The sequence below is a fragment of the Gekko japonicus genome, unplaced genomic scaffold (genome assembly GCF_001447785.1).
Source record: "Gekko japonicus isolate JY-2015 unplaced genomic scaffold, Gekko_japonicus_V1.1 scaffold2668, whole genome shotgun sequence".
In the NCBI taxonomy this organism is placed as follows: domain Eukaryota; kingdom Metazoa; phylum Chordata; class Lepidosauria; order Squamata; family Gekkonidae; genus Gekko; species Gekko japonicus.
This window is the reverse complement of record NW_015167137.1, coordinates 131083-149532: the sequence shown is the minus strand read 5'-3', so window position 1 is coordinate 149532 and position 18450 is coordinate 131083. Positions and strand designations below refer to the sequence as shown.

The following is an 18450-nucleotide window of genomic DNA, read 5'->3' as shown; positions in this document are numbered from 1 at the left end:
CAATTTAAGATGGCATAGACATTCACACAGAGGGGCAATATACAATAATCTAAAAGATGGGAGAAGGAGGAGGGGGAGGCCAGAACTCACTGTAGCCGATAGGCTAGGGGCCCAATACTGCCCTCAACCATAGGCCCGGCAGAACAACTCTGCTTTGCAGGCCCTGCAGAATTGTACCAGATGCCACAGGGCCCTGATCTCTCCTGGAAGAGTGCTCCACCAGACTGGAGCCAGGGCAGTCAGATGCTCTTGGTGCTGGGGACCCCCAGCAGATTTTGATGACTCACGTGTAAGGCTCTACGGGGGACATACCAGGAAAGGCAGTCCCGAAGGTATGCTGGTCCCTGACCATTAAGGGCTTTGATAAGTGCCCATATTCTTGGCTAACTCATTATCTTTTAACTTCCAACCCCATACAAGGTTATCTATACTTAAAATGTGCTCTTAGAATATATAAAATGTTAGTTCATTCTTGCTACTTTTTACCTTTTTTATTTTTATTTTTTTTATTATGAGATTTCTATCCCGCCCTACCCAGTGGCTCAGGGCGGCTAACAGCATATAAATACTAAAACAATAAAATAAGTTTTAAATACAATAAAAACTGGTGCTTCGGTCTATACAATCTATACCATTTACAAATATTCGGCGATTATTTGCTGCCTGTGATCTTGACAATAAAAGCGTCCCCGGCGCAACAGACTAATCAACCTCCATGGAGTCTGGTAGAAGGACAATACAACGGTGATGGTGTGGCGATGGTGGTGGTGGCGGCGGCGGCGGCTCCTACCCAAAGGCCTGGTGGAAGAGCTCCATCTTGCAGGCCCTGCGGAACTGCACTAGGTCCCGCAGGGCCAGGATCTCCTCCGGGAGCTCATTCCACCAGGAAGGAGCCGCCACCGAAAACGCCCTAGATCTCGTGTGGGCCAACCTCACAGCTCGGGGGGCTGGAACTACCAGACGATGGAGCATCCCCGATCTCAGTGCCCTTAACAAAGTCTATTTAAAAATAGTGATTATAAGGTTCATGTACATATGGATATCTTTTTGCCCTCAACCAGGGGTCATTTCCTGCGGGAGCGCACAGGAGCGGAGCTCCGGCAGTAAAGAGCCCAGGGGGTGGGCACATGCAACAAGCCCCACCTCCAGCTCCCAGCAGCCCTCAGTCAGAGCAAGAAGCAGCCAGGTATGTTACAGAGCCCCCAGGCCCAAAACAGTCCAGTTGCACCTTTAAGACCAAGTTTTATTCAGGTTCAAGCTCTCCCTCCTCTGCGAGGACAGATCTGCACATCCCCCCCCCCCAATAGCTGGCAATCCAAAACAGTCCAGTGGAGCCTGAACGGTGGGTGTTGCCTTCTGACTCACTTCCGGTGATGTCAGGGGGTGTGGCATATGCAAATAAGTTAAGTTAATGAGTTATGCTAATGAGCTCCTGCACCTCTTTTTCTACGAAATGACCCCTGCCCTCAACCAATACTCCCATCCTTGAACCATGTCTTCACTTCTCTGAAGATGGACATTCTTGTGATTCTTAAACAATTCTGGGTCTCTGGAATACCTTCTTGGCATGCTTCCCTGAGAGGCCAGGTTTGCTTTGTTTATGTTTGCTGCAACATCCTCTGTGATCTTTTTGGTCAACTCCAGGAACTGTTCCCCTATATTTCTGGCCATATCTTTGACACATTACTCCGAACTGGCTCACATAGTTCAAATCTAAGATTACTGTGTTTTCTTAGCAAGCCATGAAGTACATTTCTCATCCAAAGATACTGGGGAAAGGATGGATTTATTCTTTGTACACACACTATTTCGTAATCTATTTACATGTGATATTTCCTTTCCACTAATAAATCCATATTGACCTACAGCAACATATTTAGTAATCTCCTTATCTGACCTAATTGCAATAATAGAAGTGAATATCTTAAAGTCCCAGTTCAAAAATTATATAGGGCAATAAGGTTCAGGAATTTAACAATCCTTCTCTTGCTTTTTGCAAGTACAGTAATAATTGTTTCCTTCCAAGAAGTTGGTATATTTGTAAATACAGACACATTCATAGTAAAAGCTAAAGGGCCAGAAACACATCACAGAAGATATCTCAGATATCTCTCTTTCCTCCAGGAGGCACTAAAAACTTCCAAGGCCACCACCCCAGTTACAAATTTAATGCTAATTGTGGGCAAGGAGCCAGAATACTGGAAGCATAATTTTTTTAAAAAAATTATTTGTTCATATCTCCAAGGACCTTGTCCACATCATCAGACTCCACACATTGAAGAGTATGCCCAATGGCAGGTCAAGCAGAGCCTGTTTTCACCTCCAACCGACCCTGATTTTCAAGTGGCATCTCTGTCAGAACAGACACAGGCCCATTCTGCATCCAGCATTTGCTCCACTGTTTTACCAGAGCGGAGACCATCCTTTAGCAATGCCTACTGCGGACAGAGCTTGAGGATGCATAACAAAAGCAGGCTAGAATCCTAGAATGGACCAGTAAGGAAACAGGGATCCTAGAGTAAACCAACTGAGAAACAATGTAATGTAAATAGCCTATCGTTGGGAGTGGGGTGTGTTTTGGGTGTAACCTTTTGTACGCATAAAGGCTAGGGGATTTCCAGTCTTCTATCTACTTGCTGAATCACTAATAAACTATTGAGCTGATCACTCTACACGTCTGAACTCAGTATATGCAGATATATGGGTTGGATCCAACCAGGTTTTCCAGGGTTGAAAAGGGGAGAGGAAGTCCCTTTTGACAATCCCAAAAGGCAATGTTGGGGATCATGGAATTTGCATTGGGGGGGGGGGAGCCATGTGGAATAGGTGCTGTACTAAGGAGCAGGCCTGGGTAAGATTGAGTAAGCATGCTAGCTGGGTCCACCCACAAGCTTTCTTTGCTGATATCATCCAAGAGTCTCCCTTAGGGGCAAACTGGAGCTGATACTGCAGATGCATGACTGGAAACCCATACCCAGACATGCAGTACACTCTCAAGTGTCGGCTGGGTGAATGATATGGATCAGGGATGTGTGCCCCTTTGCATGGTTTTCCTCATCAAAATTGTTTATATCACTTCTTGTCCTTCCTTCTCCTTGAGACACAAGGAGGGTCACAGAGTTATAAAAGAGCAGGATTCAAGTCCAGTAGGACTTAAGATACTATCTTCATGGATTAATAAATTATAAAATGCAGTGCAAAATGGAGTATGATATATTTATTAGGTTATTGTACCACTAAGATGTCTAAAGGACAAGTGTACTGTCTGAGATATTTAATTGTAACATGGTTCTTCTTACACAGTACTGGAAACAACAGTCTCTATACCAAGTATGGACTCTTGGTTGCATAAAATCTGACAAATCATATTAATTGACAAAATATCAGTGTTAAAACAGAAAGATTCCAACAAAGTACATTTTCAGAACTTGTTTAAATGACAATTGCTACTTTTATTTTGATCAGTGTCTAGAAGTGGAGAGTCCAGAAGTCTGGGGTTCCTGCAAGTCCAATTTTTCTCCCTCTATAACATGCCCAGACAATTAAATGAAAAGAATTGAAAGCTGCTTTCGGCATAAAGATGAAGCACTGGACACTCAAGGACCTGTTGGATTGCATAACAAAAATTCCCTGACATCCTTGGGGGGGTGGGGGAGAGGAAAGCATCTCTATATTAGTGGTTGGTAGATAATGTAGAAGGAAGATGATGCTGATTTAGGATATCTTTAAAAAGATGCTTCTGTTATGGCTGGAATTGAAGGCAGTTCACAAGCGTACATTTTGATACAATAATCGTGTTGTCCTGGAGCAGTCACTAGGAAACCTTTGATTGTTTTCCGTGTTTGCCAGAGGTTTCAGCACCTGTAAGAATATCACACATCAAAACTGTTCGGTTGACATGTATGTTACTGAAAATATACTCAGCAGAAACATAATGAGATGTACGGACTTGAAATTTGCATTAGAGGTGGAGCTGGGTACCCAGGTGGGCTGAGATGGGCTGCCATTATTGAACCTGCTTGCCTGCTATGAACCCTGAGCATTGGTCACAACTCTGAGTTAGTTAACAACATGGGCACACGGGTGCAAATCTGATACCAAGATGGGGTGGAGACCATTGAGTGAATTCCAAGAGCCAAGTTGGCACTAACAAGGGTTGGGTATATCTAGTGGTACTCTATGTTTCGTTCCCTCTCCTCGAAGTTCAGGATACTGCACACAAAGCTATCTTTCAAACTCCTCTTAGTTTTACAGAGCAAGTGACACAAAACATGTAAATCAAACATATAAGAAAAACTATTCTAAGGCCAATATGTTGCTGAAGGCCCTTTAGATGCACGTGACAGAACAGCCCTGCTGTAACTTGCAGGTCCTATTCTGTATTGACCTCTGAGGCATCTGGGTACCAGTGATGATCCAAAGTCTTCACCTGGCAGGTACCACCCAGCTGGCTTCCCCGATACCCAGAGTGACTTTTCTCTTTCTCCCTCTTATTTCAACCACTGCCACCACCTGGCCTTGGTAGGAATTGCCTGCTGAGATGACCAGGGCCCCCACTTTCCCATTTACAATAATATAGCCCACTGGGAAGTGTCGTGATGCTCTTAATGTCCAATCTACCCTTGGCTGTTAGAAGAACTAGGCTGAGAATGTGTAAGTGTCACAAGGTCATTCAGTGAGGTTCCACAGCAGAGTGGTGATTTGAACCTGGGTCTCCCATATCCTAATCTGAAACTAACTGGTGCACCATACTACCTTTCATGGGGTAGCTACTGTTGAACAGTAGCAAGCAGCTGAGAATGGATGAGTCATGGAGTTTAGGTTGTAACCAGTCACTAGTGGTTGCTGCTGTTAGCAGATGGAAGTAAAAATGTGTTTTTATCTGTATTATGCTGATGCTTGTATGTCTGTAATGTCTCTGCATTTGTGTGTATGGGATTGGGGAAATGCTGTGTGCCTTGAGTTTGCTTGCTTTGGCTTGCTTGCACCTGGAAGCTGCTATGTGCAGGGCCTGCTTTGCCTGTATAGGCATGCTAATGGACACACGCTCGCACACCCACACCTTCCCATCCTGCTTTGGGACAAAGAAGACATTCTCCATTATGCTCAGCCACATGGACTCTTGGAAACAACAACTGGTCCACCATGAAGGAGTTTCTAGATGACATGTAACCCTTATCTGGTTTTGAATCACAAAAGAGAACATCCTGTTTACTACCTTCTGGACCAGGCCAGCATCTGCAGTTCAAAGGTTACTATGGCAATACAACTTTGACACCTGACCAAATGGTTCCCATTGAAGTTTAGGCTTAATGCCCACTCCCCTTTTGGTAGATGCGTCACCTATCAACAGCCAATAGATAGAGAAGGGAACGGACCAGGTTGGCACTCAGGCCAGCCCCTAAGGCAGGTTTTATAAGGCATTGCACACCTTTGTCCTTTGTTAGCTAACCATCCCCCACCCCACCCTGTAACTAAGTTGTACCAGCTAGCAGCCAAAGCTAGCTAGACTCCCCCCCCACCTAGGCAACTGAAGCTCTGCCACAGGTAATTCACGTAGCCTTCTTGGAATGCGCAAACCAAGAAGCCCACACGTAGTGGATAAATCCATCAGTGTGGCGTAGAATCCTTCTGGCTAGATCTTATGTTCCTGTTTTCTTCATTTGAGAAGATCAACTCCATCTTATGGAATCAGATAAGTATTAATCGGCATCCTTTTGTGTTACCTCCCTGTTGGTCACAGTTTATTATTGCTTTCCATTACTGCTGTACCTACAGAATCTTTTGTATATGTGTGAATGCATCTGTGTTGTATGCTTGAGAATACCAACTATATTTAGTAAAGACAACAATTATTATTATTAAACGTCAGGTGTGTTGTCTCCTTCCTACGGGAAATAGAGAGAGTTCGTCTGATTCTGCCCTCTGGATACACGGGTAATAGAACTCACGTGCCCCCGTTGTACATAAAATGGTATTGGGCCAGTGGACAGATTCTCCTCCGGAGGACTTCCGCTAACACTGCCCCCCTGACCCTGATAAACGCTACCTTCAAAGCCAAAACAGTCCTGAAAAGAGCTTTCCCTCCCTTCCCCTGTGTTTTATTGACAAAACCCTGCCTGAAAGTTGGAAATACTATTGTGGTTGCCTAGCAACAACTACTGAAGACATTCATTTCTTAAAGCTGCAGGTATTGTTTCTATCATTTTCAGAAGTTTTAATCCCCAATGTATTTTTTCTTCAGATTTCAAAAAAAAAAAATTCCTGCAAACCTGAGACATTTTTTAGGTTTGTAAAATGATCTGACTCATCCATTCATTACTCCAATCTTTGGATTTAAGCACCACAGATTTGGTGATGTATCGTATCAATTACTTTTTAAATTGAGCATATAGGGCAGTCTCTCCCCACCACATTTGCCCATCAGTCTCTGATGTTGATATATTTATTTTCCTTCACTATGTTTCCCTCTGGAATTAAACATAAACAAATGGTGACCATATACATTAAGTTGGTTATTCCAGTTTAGTCCTGGCATCTGTTAAACACCTTTATTATGTTAATTTGCTGCTCACCCTCTACCTATAGGTATGTAGTGGTAGCTCCCATTTCAATGTATCTGAAGAAGTGTGCTTGCATACAAAAGCTTATACCTTGAATAAAATTTTGTTGGTCTTAAAGGTGCCACTGGACTCAAACTTTGTTCGGCTGCTGCAGATCAACATGGCTACCCCCACCTGAATTTCCCCCCACCGCTGTTGAACCTTCTACCAGCCCTTGTGTATCTGGAGCGAGGGGAAGAACTTTCCTCTCAGGCAACCTGCTGTCTCCTCAGCATGAGGCACAGCAGCTAGGGTTGGGCAAAGACGCTTCTCCTACCACTAGAGATTTTAAAGCAGGGGTTCTAAAGAGCAACATTGAATCTAAGATCTTCGCCATGCAAAGCAGTCAGAGGTGATTATTTGGTGTCCTTTAGGAATCCCACAAAGTAATCTGTAATTCCGGTTCCTTCTTGTTTTAAAAGGTAAGAGACACAAGGAGTAGAAAAATCATACAACCTTGCTCTTTTGTTCCTTCCAGAAGAGATGATCTGTAATGACAATGAACACAAGGAGGACGAGAATCACAGTTCCTACAGCTAAACAGATGATGCTTCGATTGGAATAGTCATGACCTGTGCACAGAAGGAGATGGAAGAGAACATGAAAATCCACTGAATACACCAGTGATCTGCCCCCAAAGATCAGGCCACTTAAGAATTTGGCCAATATGTGACGTGATGGTTGGCGCCCATCCAGTTCTAACCTCCCCCTCTCTTTTTCCTGGGGATGTGTAGGCAGGTGAGGTGATTGAAGAATTTGTAACCTTGCCAGGACATAAGCTCAGTTCATAATAAACCAACCCTCCCTCCTTGAAAAAGCAATCACATGGGAGTCAGAGCTGTGTGAGCAGTTCCTTAAGGAGGGTATGAAGTTGCACGGTTGAGAAGACTGAAACACATAGAGCTGTTTCACACCAACAGATCTGGATTCACTGCAGTCTCAACAGAATACACTTGTAAATGAAACCATATTATTTGTAAAACACCCCCTACTGGTTGGCTGTGGGAAGCAACAGTATTGCACAGTGGCAGAAGAAAAGCCTGTAAAAGGGAATTTCCTGACTAAAGCAGAAAAGCAAGGCATGTCCAAGACCATGAATCTTCACATTGACAAGAGGGACAAGAGAAATGGGCAAATTTTACCACCCAACAAAGGGAGGGGCCATGGCTCAGTAGTAGAGCATCTGCTTGACATGCAGAAGGTCCCTGGTTCAATCCATTTGAAAGGAACCTAACATCCTGAAGACTGCTACCAGTCTGGGTAGACAACATTGGCACTGAGGGACCAACGCTCTGATTTTTATATGGCAGTCCATGTATGCGCATATCTGCATAAAGGAGACGGGCCATCGTATTGAGAGGAGGACAATAATAGCTTGTGCCAGTTCAAGCACTAATGAAGTAGTAGCCATTCTAAGATCCAGTTCCCTAAGTTATTTCACAATTAGTGAAATTCTGAAATTCTGCAGAATCTCCCTTCTTGCCCCTCCTCTCTTCAAATTTCTCTTTCTTTATAACCATATAATTGATTTAAAAAAAATCAAAATCCCTAAAAAGAGAAAACAAAACAGGTTTCTAGATTTACAGGAAAACACAAGGTAACAAGAAATTAGGAAATTTCTTGCTGCTTGCTTGGCTCCTGGACAGATTTGTTATAGAATCCACTTCACTAGACAGCCTCATCACCAAGGAGCCTCTAAAGATGGCACATTGTTTAGTTAGTTAATATCCCGCACTTCAGTATCAATTGGCCGGGGACACCAGCAGCCAAGACAACAATACTCAGGTCAACCAGTCTATCAAATCATAAACTGGTGCTCAGGTAAACCGAAGTATTTTAACCTGATGTGCCATTTTCCCATTCATATGGGCACTTGTGTGTTGCAGGAACAGCAGGGACACTGTGCTTACCTGGGAACTATTTATTAACAAAAACTACCTGGAAAATCTGGGGCACAATTTAAGACTAGTGCCAACAAACAACAAAATGCATGTGCTTGTACAGCCTGCCCTAGGTAGACAGTAGCAGCTGCTGCTCACTTCAGGATGAAGTGTTCAAAATGAAAAGTTATGCAGATTATGTGGTTTTAATAGACTTGAATCCCCAGAGATCATTGCAATATGTAATTGAACATACTGAAGAATTTAGATCCCTATCAGCCTATAAAATTAACAGGGGGAAAATGATAATGAAATTTTAAACACAACAAGAAGAAGAAGAGATGATAAAGAATACAAAGTGCTCAACAGCCACCAACCCTATTAAATATTTGGGAATACATGTGACTGGGCAAAACTGTAATCTTTTTAAAAAATAACTACCAGAAAAATTGGAAATTAATACAAGCAGATTTATTAAGATGGGAAAATTTAAAAACTTATGGCTGGGAAGAATTTCTGCAATCAAAATGAATGTGCTGCCAAAACCAAAGCTTTTGTTCCATATGTTACCCACATACATCTATATATCTAATAGTGAAGTGCCCCTGTCTGTGCGGGGGCACTTGGGGGGCAGGGAGAGGTTTGTGCACACGTGGGGCAGTCCCCACGTGTGCACAAAAATCCTAAATGGTGGGGAAAAAATCGGGGGGATGTTTAAATCCCCCCGAAACTCACAGAGCGTCCCCTACACATGCGCAGGGGACGCTCTGCGACCGCCGCAGATGCCGCCACCGCTGGGAAGGTAAGCGGCGAGCCAGCGGGGGGGAGGAGAAAAAGGAGCCGGGGGTGGGGGGGAAAGGAGAGCAAACCGCGAGGGCCAAGCAGCCCACGATGCACCGAGGGGGAAAGGGTGGGCGGAGAGCCAGGCAATCCGGGATGGCCATTGTGTCCCGCCCCCAGAAGCAGCAGATCTGAGCGCCTTCCTCCCAGCCTGGCTGGTGCAATTCCTTACCTTCCAGAACTGGGGCGGATGTGACATGCAGCGGCTCAGCTAGCCATGGAGGCCGAGGGGCTCCTGCGCGGGCTCCCGGGCAAGTGTCTGGCGGCGAGGGGGCGGGGGAGTCGGCGGTGGCGGTCGGTATCTGCATCCGTGGCAGAAAGTAATGGGTAGGAAGAAGACTAGAGCCGCCGCTCTACCCCTTACCCCTCACGGCCTTTTCTCCACTAGAGCCGCCGTTTGCAGCTCTGCCTCCCTCCACACCCCACCCCCGCGAGTATCGCGGGTCCACCTCTTGTAAAAGAAATAATATTGAAAAAGTGGCAAAGACAGATAAATGAATTTATGTGGAATGGCAAAAAAACCATCAAAATATTCCAAGTTGAGAAAAAGAGAGGAGGTTTAGCAGTCCCAAATATAGAATTATATCACCAAGCAGCAGGTCTGGTCTGGATTGTGGACCAGATTAAAAAGACAAGACAAAGAATAGTAAGATTAGAATCAGCAGATCTTAATGAATGTATGATTAAGTGGATGCAGAACCTTAAAGTACCTTAAAGAACAGGTATAATGAAAACTAAATGTCTCTCCATGTTTAGAAGAATGGGAAAATAAACTTGCTGAATATGTAGTAATGGCAAAATTAACAAGCTATTAACAACCTATTTGAGAAACTGGTCTATTATGAAATTTGAGGAGAGATGGAATATGTATTATGTGTGCTACACTAGCAGGAGACAAACTTAGAGTGCGATATCTGAAGTCCACACCATCATATACAAATGTATCATAATGAAATAGAAGTAGAATTAAAATCTGTTCCAAATGTAATATCTTGAATACAAATGGGTTCTCCATATGAGGTATCTAATAGACTTGACTTTACACCATGATATATTACTTATCTATTAAAGGTTCTAATGAATATGTAGAAGTGGTGAAAATATGTTATACTGAATACATAGTAATGATGAAACCAGTGTTGTAGTCAAAACAGATTAGTTATGACATTCAAAACTTAAAACTTAAATGATGAATAGAGTTGTACCCAAACAGAAATAAGAACTATTATATTTTATAGATAATCTCTTAAAATTACAGTGAAGGGTATGAAAGGGTAATTATTCTCTGTTTTATATATTATGTGCTATATTATTGTCTTTGATAAACATAGTTATGTGGTATAACCATTTTTTTCTTTCCCCCCCTTTTCTTTTCTGTATCCCCATTGTTTTCCTAAAATAAAATTAAATAAAAATAAATAAATAAATCAGAATGTCCTGGAATATTAAAATGTTCCCCTACTGGTTTCTGAACACTGTGATTTTTAATGTCAGATTTACGCCCATTTATTCATGTTTGTAGGGACTCACCTGTTTGTCCCATGTAGAGAGTGGAAGGGCATTGCTGACATTTGAAGCAGACATTGCTGACATTGAGGCAGACTCAGCATGGGTTTTGTAAGGGAAGATCTTGTCTCACTAACTTGTTAGTGTTCTTTGAGGGGGTGAACAAACATGTGGACAAGGGGGATCCAATAGATATTGTTTGCCTGGACTTCCAGAAAGCTTTTGATAAAGTTCCTCATCAAAGGCTCCTAAGTAAGCTCAAAAATCATGGGATAAAAGGACAAGTCTTATGGATCAAAAACTGGCTAATTAATAGAAAACAGAGAGTGAGTATAAATGGGCAATTTTCTCAGTGGAGGGTGGTAAGCAGTGGGGTACCGCAGGGATCAGTACTTGGTCCACTGCTTTTTAACTTGTTCATTAATGATTTGGAGTTGGGAGTAAGCAGTGAAGTGGCTAAATTTGCGGATGATACGAAGTTGTTCAGGGTGGTGAAAACCAGTGAGGATTGTGAGGCACTCCAAAGGGATCTGTCAAGGATGGGCAGGTGGGCGTCAACATGGCAAATGGGGTTCAATGTGGGCAAGTGCAAGGTGATGCACATTGGAGCCAAAAATCCTAAATATAAATACACATTGATGGGGTCTGAACTGGCAGAGACTGATCAAGAGAGAGATCTTGGAGTTGTAGTAGATAACTCACTGAAAATGTCGAGACAGTGTGTGACTGCAATAAAGAAGGTCAATGCTATGCTTGGGATTATTAGGAAGGGTATTGAAAACAGATCAGCCAATATCATAATGCCCCTATATAAATCAATGGTGCAACCTCTTTGGAATACTGTGTGCAGTTCTGGTTAACTCACCTTAAAAAAAATATAGCTTTGGAAAAAGTGCAGAAAAGGGCAACTCGAATGATAAAAGGGTTGGAACACTTTCCCTATGAGGAAAGGTTAAAGCGCTTAGTGCTCTTTAGCTTGGAGAAACGACAACTGAGTGGTGACATGATTGAGGTTTATAAGATTATGCATGGGAAAGAGCAGGTAGAAAAAGAGGTACTTTTCTCCCTTTCTCACAAAACAAGAACTCGTGGGCACTCCATGAAATTGCTGAGCGGTTGGGTTAGAACGGATAAAAGGAAGTACTTCTTCACCCAAAGAGTGATTAACACATGGAATTCACTGCCACAGGAAGTGGTGGCGGCTACAAGCATGGACGGCTTCAAAAGGGAATTAGATAAGCATATGGAGCAGAGGTCCATCTGTGGCTATTAGCCACAAGGTATAGATAGGGGCTCTGGGGCAAGTGATGCTCTGTCTTCTTGGTGCTTGGGGGGGGGGTCAGCAGTGGGAGGGCTTCTAATGTCCTGGCCCCACTGGCGGACCTCCTGATGGCACCTGGTATTTTTGGCCACTGTGTGACAGAGTGTTGGACTAGATGGGCCTTTGGCCTGATCCAACATTGGCGTCTCTTATGTTCTTATGAAGTTATATATAACACTGGAAGGTGAACAAGTGAATGAACCTGAGCTGGTATAGCTGGTGTTCTTAGGTCTGGTGGGTGTATTGTCAGCATGACTATGGGGACACATAAAAGCAGGATCTTAATTCAAAGTGCAGCCACCAATAGCTGCCATTGCCTATTAGCAAATCTCTAAATTAGAATGCAGACACTCGTGAAAGCATTTTAGGGACCTCTCTGGCAGAACTTGGTTTTGGTGGCCACCCTTAGGCTTGATTCACCAGAGTATTTCCCCACCCACACACTCCCACTGGAGCCCAAAATGGCTCCAGAAATGCTATTTGGGAGGGAACCCTGTCTCAGAGAACGGAATTTTCAGGGAACATTTTGGGCGGAAAGGGAGGCAAGAAATTTGTGCCCATTGGTCAGATAGCCTTCCGTGTGCAAAAGCACACTGATGGAGCCAAGCCTTAAAAATTTAATCGAGAATAGGGAGGTTTTTGTAAATTATATTTCATTTTGTTTTTAATTTGAAAGAAAATTGTTTTTATTTTGAGAACAAAGCCGTCTGCATAAAATGCAGTGGGAATGATACAACAGCATCCAACATGACCTTATTATAAGTGGAGAGACTTCACTGAAACCATTAATTATGTGACAGGGCATGTCATTGGCTGCAGAGTCTTGTTCAGAGTCAGACTATGTACCTCTCTCCACCACTCTGAGCCTGATTTCTCCTGGTGTGACAACAATATCTGGAGAGTTCCTGACATCACAGATATAAGTGCCGATGTCCTGAAACTGGATGTCTGCAATACTGATAGATGCATCGTTCTTGTACAAGTCTCCGGCCCAGCTGATTCTGCCCTTAAATGGCGCATCCTTTCCAGGATATGCCTTCCCGTTAGAATAATAGAAGAACTGCAATCAGGAAAAAAATGGTCACACAATATTAAAAACCACATCTGTTGAACTTCTCCAAAATCTCAAGGAAATTAGTTTGCTGGAAAACTGCAAGTCTAATTACTCATGGAATGTGCCTTGCAGTGTGATATCAGTCCCTTATTGCGGATATAGGTTTACAGGGGTCTTGTTGTAGAAAAAGAGCTGCCGGAGCTCATTAGCATAACTCATTAGCATAACTTATTTGCATATGCCACGCCCCCTGACATCGCCGGAAGTGACAGAAGGCCACACCCCCTGACATCACCGGAAGTGTGTCAGAAGGCCCGGCTACTTACCCTCCTGCTTCATCCTCATTCCCAAACGGAATGAGGATCGAAGCAGAGGGCGGGGTAAAGAAGGGGGCGGGGCTTCACCACGTGACGGCCCCGCCCCCTAGAGGTTCTCTTCCGGAGCTCCGTACCTGAGAGCTCCCTCCCGACTAGAGCCCTGGGTTTTTACTTTTTAGGAAAAGCAGGTTCTAGCCGCATTTGAGGGGGGGCTGGAATGTATTTGGGATATTGCTACATATGCAATACTTACTATCTTACAAAACTTAAAATTATTTTACTGTTTTGACAACATAAAATGCATCATATTAACTTCAGTGAGCCCACAAAATGGTACTGTTGGGATATTTACAAAATTCAAATACTGGAGAGTGCAACTATAAGATTAGGATAACATTGTTCTCTACAAGTAAAATCTATCTGATTCTGAAATTTGCATTCCAGTCCCTCCTTGTAGATATTTGTTTTGCTTTTTTTAAAAAAGAGCTAGTTTTTTTTCGGGGGGGGGGGGCTCAGTCAAATAAAATATTACAGCAATCAAGACTTTTCCCCCTCTAACGGAGTATTTTGGTTCTGAAATAGAAGTACTGTCTTTGATGGCAGGCAGAACTCAGTTGCCATGATTTGAGCTGTGACACCAGAACAAGCTGTAAAAATATGCACTGGGTTGTATCCAGCAAGTTTTTAGATCAGTCACCCAATTCTGTCCCTTACTATAGGCTCCTGTCCCACATTGTTCTTATTTGATTCATTTATATTCTCCCTTTCTCCCCACTGGGGACCCAAAGGACGTTACATCCTCTTCCTCTTCTGAGAGTCAGTTTGGTGCAGTGGTTAGGGACACGGACTCTAGTCTGGAGAACTGGGTTTGATTACCCACCTCTCCACATGCAGCTGCTGGTGTGACCTTGGGTCAGTCACAAGTTCTTTCAGAGCTGTGCTCTCACCAGCAGTTCTCAAGAAAGCTCTCTCAGCCCCACCTACCTCACAAAGTGTCTGTTGTGAGGAGGGGAAGGGAAAGGAGATTGTAAGTTGCTCTGAGATTCCTTCTTCTTCTTCTTCTTCTTCTTCTTCTTCTTCTTCTTCTTCTTCTTCTTCTTCATATTATCCTCATGGCAACCCTGTGAGAGGGTGATTGGCTCACCCACCAGGCCACCACAGCAGAATGAGGATTTAACCCTAGGTCTCCCAGGACCTAGTCTAACACTCTGACTGCTCCACCGCAGTGGCTATCATCAGCGAAGCCCCCATGATTTCCAGTGAAACCATTTTTTGGCAGCCAAAGGTGGCAGGATCCATCCCATTCTTTTCTAATAGCAAAAGTGGAGAGCAAATGCCCATGAAAGATTACAAAGAAGTCTGGAGCAGAATTATCCATTTCTAATTCCATTGACTTTGATGGGCTCTGATGTAGATGGCCCAGAAGGGCCAACCTATATCCATTAGACACAGCAGGCACAGTAGTGCCTTTAGGGGCCCACAAAAGTGTTGTGATTTCTTTTCAAGTCAGAAGAAGAAGAAATGAACTTTTAGGGTCGAAGGAAATGTTTTAATTTTTTTCTCACATCAGAAAAAAAAATGAAACGTTGAGGGCCCACAAAAATCTATTAATTTTTGCCTAAAACAAAAAAAAAGTTAAAGTATTTTAAGTTGTATCAAAAATACTTTTAATGTGGATATTATTCTGGCTGGAGCCGAGTGGGGCCCATGAAGGCAAAAGTGCTATAGAGCCCACAAAAGACATCATGCAGCCCCGTGGTCCAGGCTAGTCTGAGCTCGTCAGATCTCAGAAGCTAAGGAGGGTCAGTCCCGGATAGTATTTGGATGGGAGACCACCAAGGAATGACAGGGCTGTGACATGGAGTCAGGCAGTGGCAAATCACCTCTGAGCACCTCTTGCCTTGAAAACCCAACAGGGTGGCCATAAGTCAGCTATCACTTGATGACAAGATAAGACTGAGAGATGAACTTTAATGAACATTCAGGATTGCACTGGTGATCCACTGTTGCCGATGATTCCCATTCAAACCTAGCATAACATCATCTCTTACCGACACAGCAGAAGGTGCTCCTTGTGCTTGGAAGCTCCAGGTCACGGAAGCTGCACTGCTGATCACTTCTGTGGATGTGAACGTGCACGGGAGCCTTACCTTTGTCCCATTTCTCACACTGAGTTCGCTTGGTGTGTACACCTCCACAGCTGACACCTGGGCTGCCAAGAACACCACAAGCATCAGCACAGAACCCAACGCAAGACACAATGAAACAATGGTGTCACACCATACAGCTAGCATAACACAACCAGCAACAAAAGGACTCTGAACCAGTACATTGGATCAAAACATGCCATCACAACATACCATGAGCCTGTCTGCAGTAGTGGTAAGGAGCATGGACTCTAACCTGGGAGAAGCGGGTTTGATTCCCCACTTCTCCACGTGCAGCTGCTGGGTGACCTTGGCCAAGCCACAGTTCTGTCAGAGCTGTTCTCTCAAGGGTAGTTCTCTCAGAGCTCTCTCATCCCCACCTACCTCACAGAGTGTCTGTTGTGGGGAGAGGAAGGGAAGGAGATTGTTAGCCGCTCTGAGACTCCAAGTGAAGAGCAGGGTATAAATCCAATCTCCTCCTCCTCCTCCTCTTATTATTATTATACTTCTTCCCTGCATGAGATAACCTTGATCTGGATAGCCTAGGTTTGCCCAATCTCATCAGATCTCAAAAGCTAAGCAAGGTAAACTCTGGCTACTATTTGGAAAGGACAACTTCAAGGGTATCCAGGGTTGTACCACAGAGGCAGGCCATGGCAAACTACCTCTGAATGTCCCTTGCCTTGAAAACCCTCTGGGGTCAACCCTAAGTCGGCTGTGACTTGATGGCAAAAAAGAGGGAGTGGGAATAAATCTACCACTGGAGGAAAAAAAAAACATTGAATATGTCATCACATGAATTCACACATACGAGTCATATCAATCAATGACCAAATATGTTATGAGTTTCCCCAAATTCAAAAACTTGTTTCACAACCTTTGTCAGATTTGATGGTGAAATGTCAATCTTACTTGTAAGATCTGAATGTTGATCTTATTTGTATGCAAATTAAGTAGCCATTTCCCGGTATAATAATCCTGATTTTAGAGTAAAAACAGAGAAAACATGAGAACTGAAGAGAACATAAGAGAAGCCAGCGTTGGATCAGGCCAATGGCCCATCCAGTCCAACACTCTGTCACACAGTGGCCAAAAATACCAGGTGCCATCAGGAGGTCCGGCAGTGGGGCCAGGACACTAGAAGCCCTCCCACTGTTGTCCCTCCAAAGCACCCTCCAAAGCACTTGCCCAAGACCAAGAGTTCCTATCTATACCTTGTGGCTAGTAGCCACCGATGGACCTCTGCTCCATATGTGTATTCAGTTCCCTCTCGAAGCCGACTGTGCTTGTAACCGCCACCTCCTGTGGCAGTGAATTCCATGTGTTAATCGTTCTTTGGGTGAAGAAGTACTTCCTTTTATCTGTTCTAACCTGACCGCTCAGCAATCTCATGGAGTGCCCACGAGTTCTTGTATTGTGAGAAAGGGAGAAAAGTACCTCTTTCTCTACTAGCTCTATCTACCTGCTCTAACAGCTGGGTTGTCCTTAGTCACCTCTTAAATAATGAGCCAGAGGAAAAACTATCCTAGGCATGCCTTAATTCCTCCTCCCAAGAAGCTCCCTGGGGGTTCTTCAAAATTATGCAAAACTGAACTATTCCAAAGGGCTTTTCTGCACTGCACAAAATAGTTCGCACACTTATTTGGATAAATGATTAGAGAGACGGGTCTATAACTGCTGCATACAGATTATTGTAAGTAGGATCCTATTTTGTCATGTCTGGTGAATACTTATGCTATGCCTCCGTTCTTTCTGGTAGTCCCAGACTTCTACAATCCTAGTGCGTTGTTTCTTGAAAGTCCCGTTTTGTCGAGCCTACATGACTCACTCTGTGCAATCCGCCTTGAGTCCCTATGAAAAGGACCGCCATCATGACACGATTCTTGGCCCCCCAGGCCCCTCTTCAGCCCCCGGGAAAGGGGCGCGCGGGCGTCAGGCGCCTCTCCGAGAGCGGGGCTCTCTGACACCTCGACATCCTCCGCTGGAGAAGAAGCAGCGTCACCCGGGGCTGCCCTCCCCTCGCGTCGTATCCCGCGTTCCCCCAGCCCAAAGTGAGCGGCCGCTTCCTGCCCGCGCCGTCCTCCTCTCAAGCCCAGTCGCGGGCTCTAGACACGGGGATCTGGGGCTGCTGCGACCTCGGGGGGGTCTCCGCAGGACCAGCCTTTCTCCCCTCTCCACTCCGTCTCCTCACCACGTCCTTCTCTTCCTCTCCTTCCTACCCTCATCGCCGGCGCCTACCTGACACTCACCCAGGCCCAGAGCCGCCACCAGCACCAAGGCCAGCACCCGAGGTGAGGCCATCCTGCGCCGATTCTGGGATCACGAGGGTGGGAGAACGAGAGAGGGAGGGAGGGAGAGAGGGAAGGAAACAGACAAAGAGGTAGTGAAAACAAGGGCGGTCAGTCTCCTGGGTTTCCCCTTCTCCATTTCGCCAAATGCCGCCCTAACCATTGCAGGCGTGCACTATCAGCATTTCATAAAGGAGAAGAAGAGGTGGGATTTATACCCCGCCCTGCACTACCCGAAGGTGTCTCAGAGCGGTTTACTATCCCTTTCCCTTCCGCTCCCCACAACAGACACCCTGCGAGGTAAGTGGGGCTGAGAGAACAGCTCTTCAGAGAACTTGTGACTGAACCGAGGCCACACCACCAGCTTCATGTGGAAGAGTGGGGAATCAAACCCGGTTCTCCCAGATTAGAGTTCCTGCTCCTTACCCACCACACCAAACTGACCTAAGAACAGCCCTGCTAGATCAGAACAGGGTCTCATCTAGTCCAGCATCC

General features: G+C 44.6%; 1 protein-coding gene across 1 annotated transcript; it reads right to left on the bottom strand.

Annotated features, from left to right (window-relative positions):
* Positions 1-3209: 3209 nt before the first annotated feature.
* On the bottom strand, positions 3210-17968 carry LOC107112005 (myelin protein zero-like protein 1). The gene is made up of 5 exons (XM_015413062.1): positions 17917-17968; positions 15572-15732; positions 12996-13209; positions 7059-7174; positions 3210-3861 (listed from the first exon to the last, which is right to left on the bottom strand). The coding sequence occupies exons 1-5, from the start codon at positions 17966-17968 to the stop codon at positions 3766-3768; spliced, it is 639 nt and encodes a 212-aa protein (XP_015268548.1). The 3' UTR covers positions 3210-3765.
* Between the last annotated feature and the right edge of the window lie 482 nt (positions 17969-18450).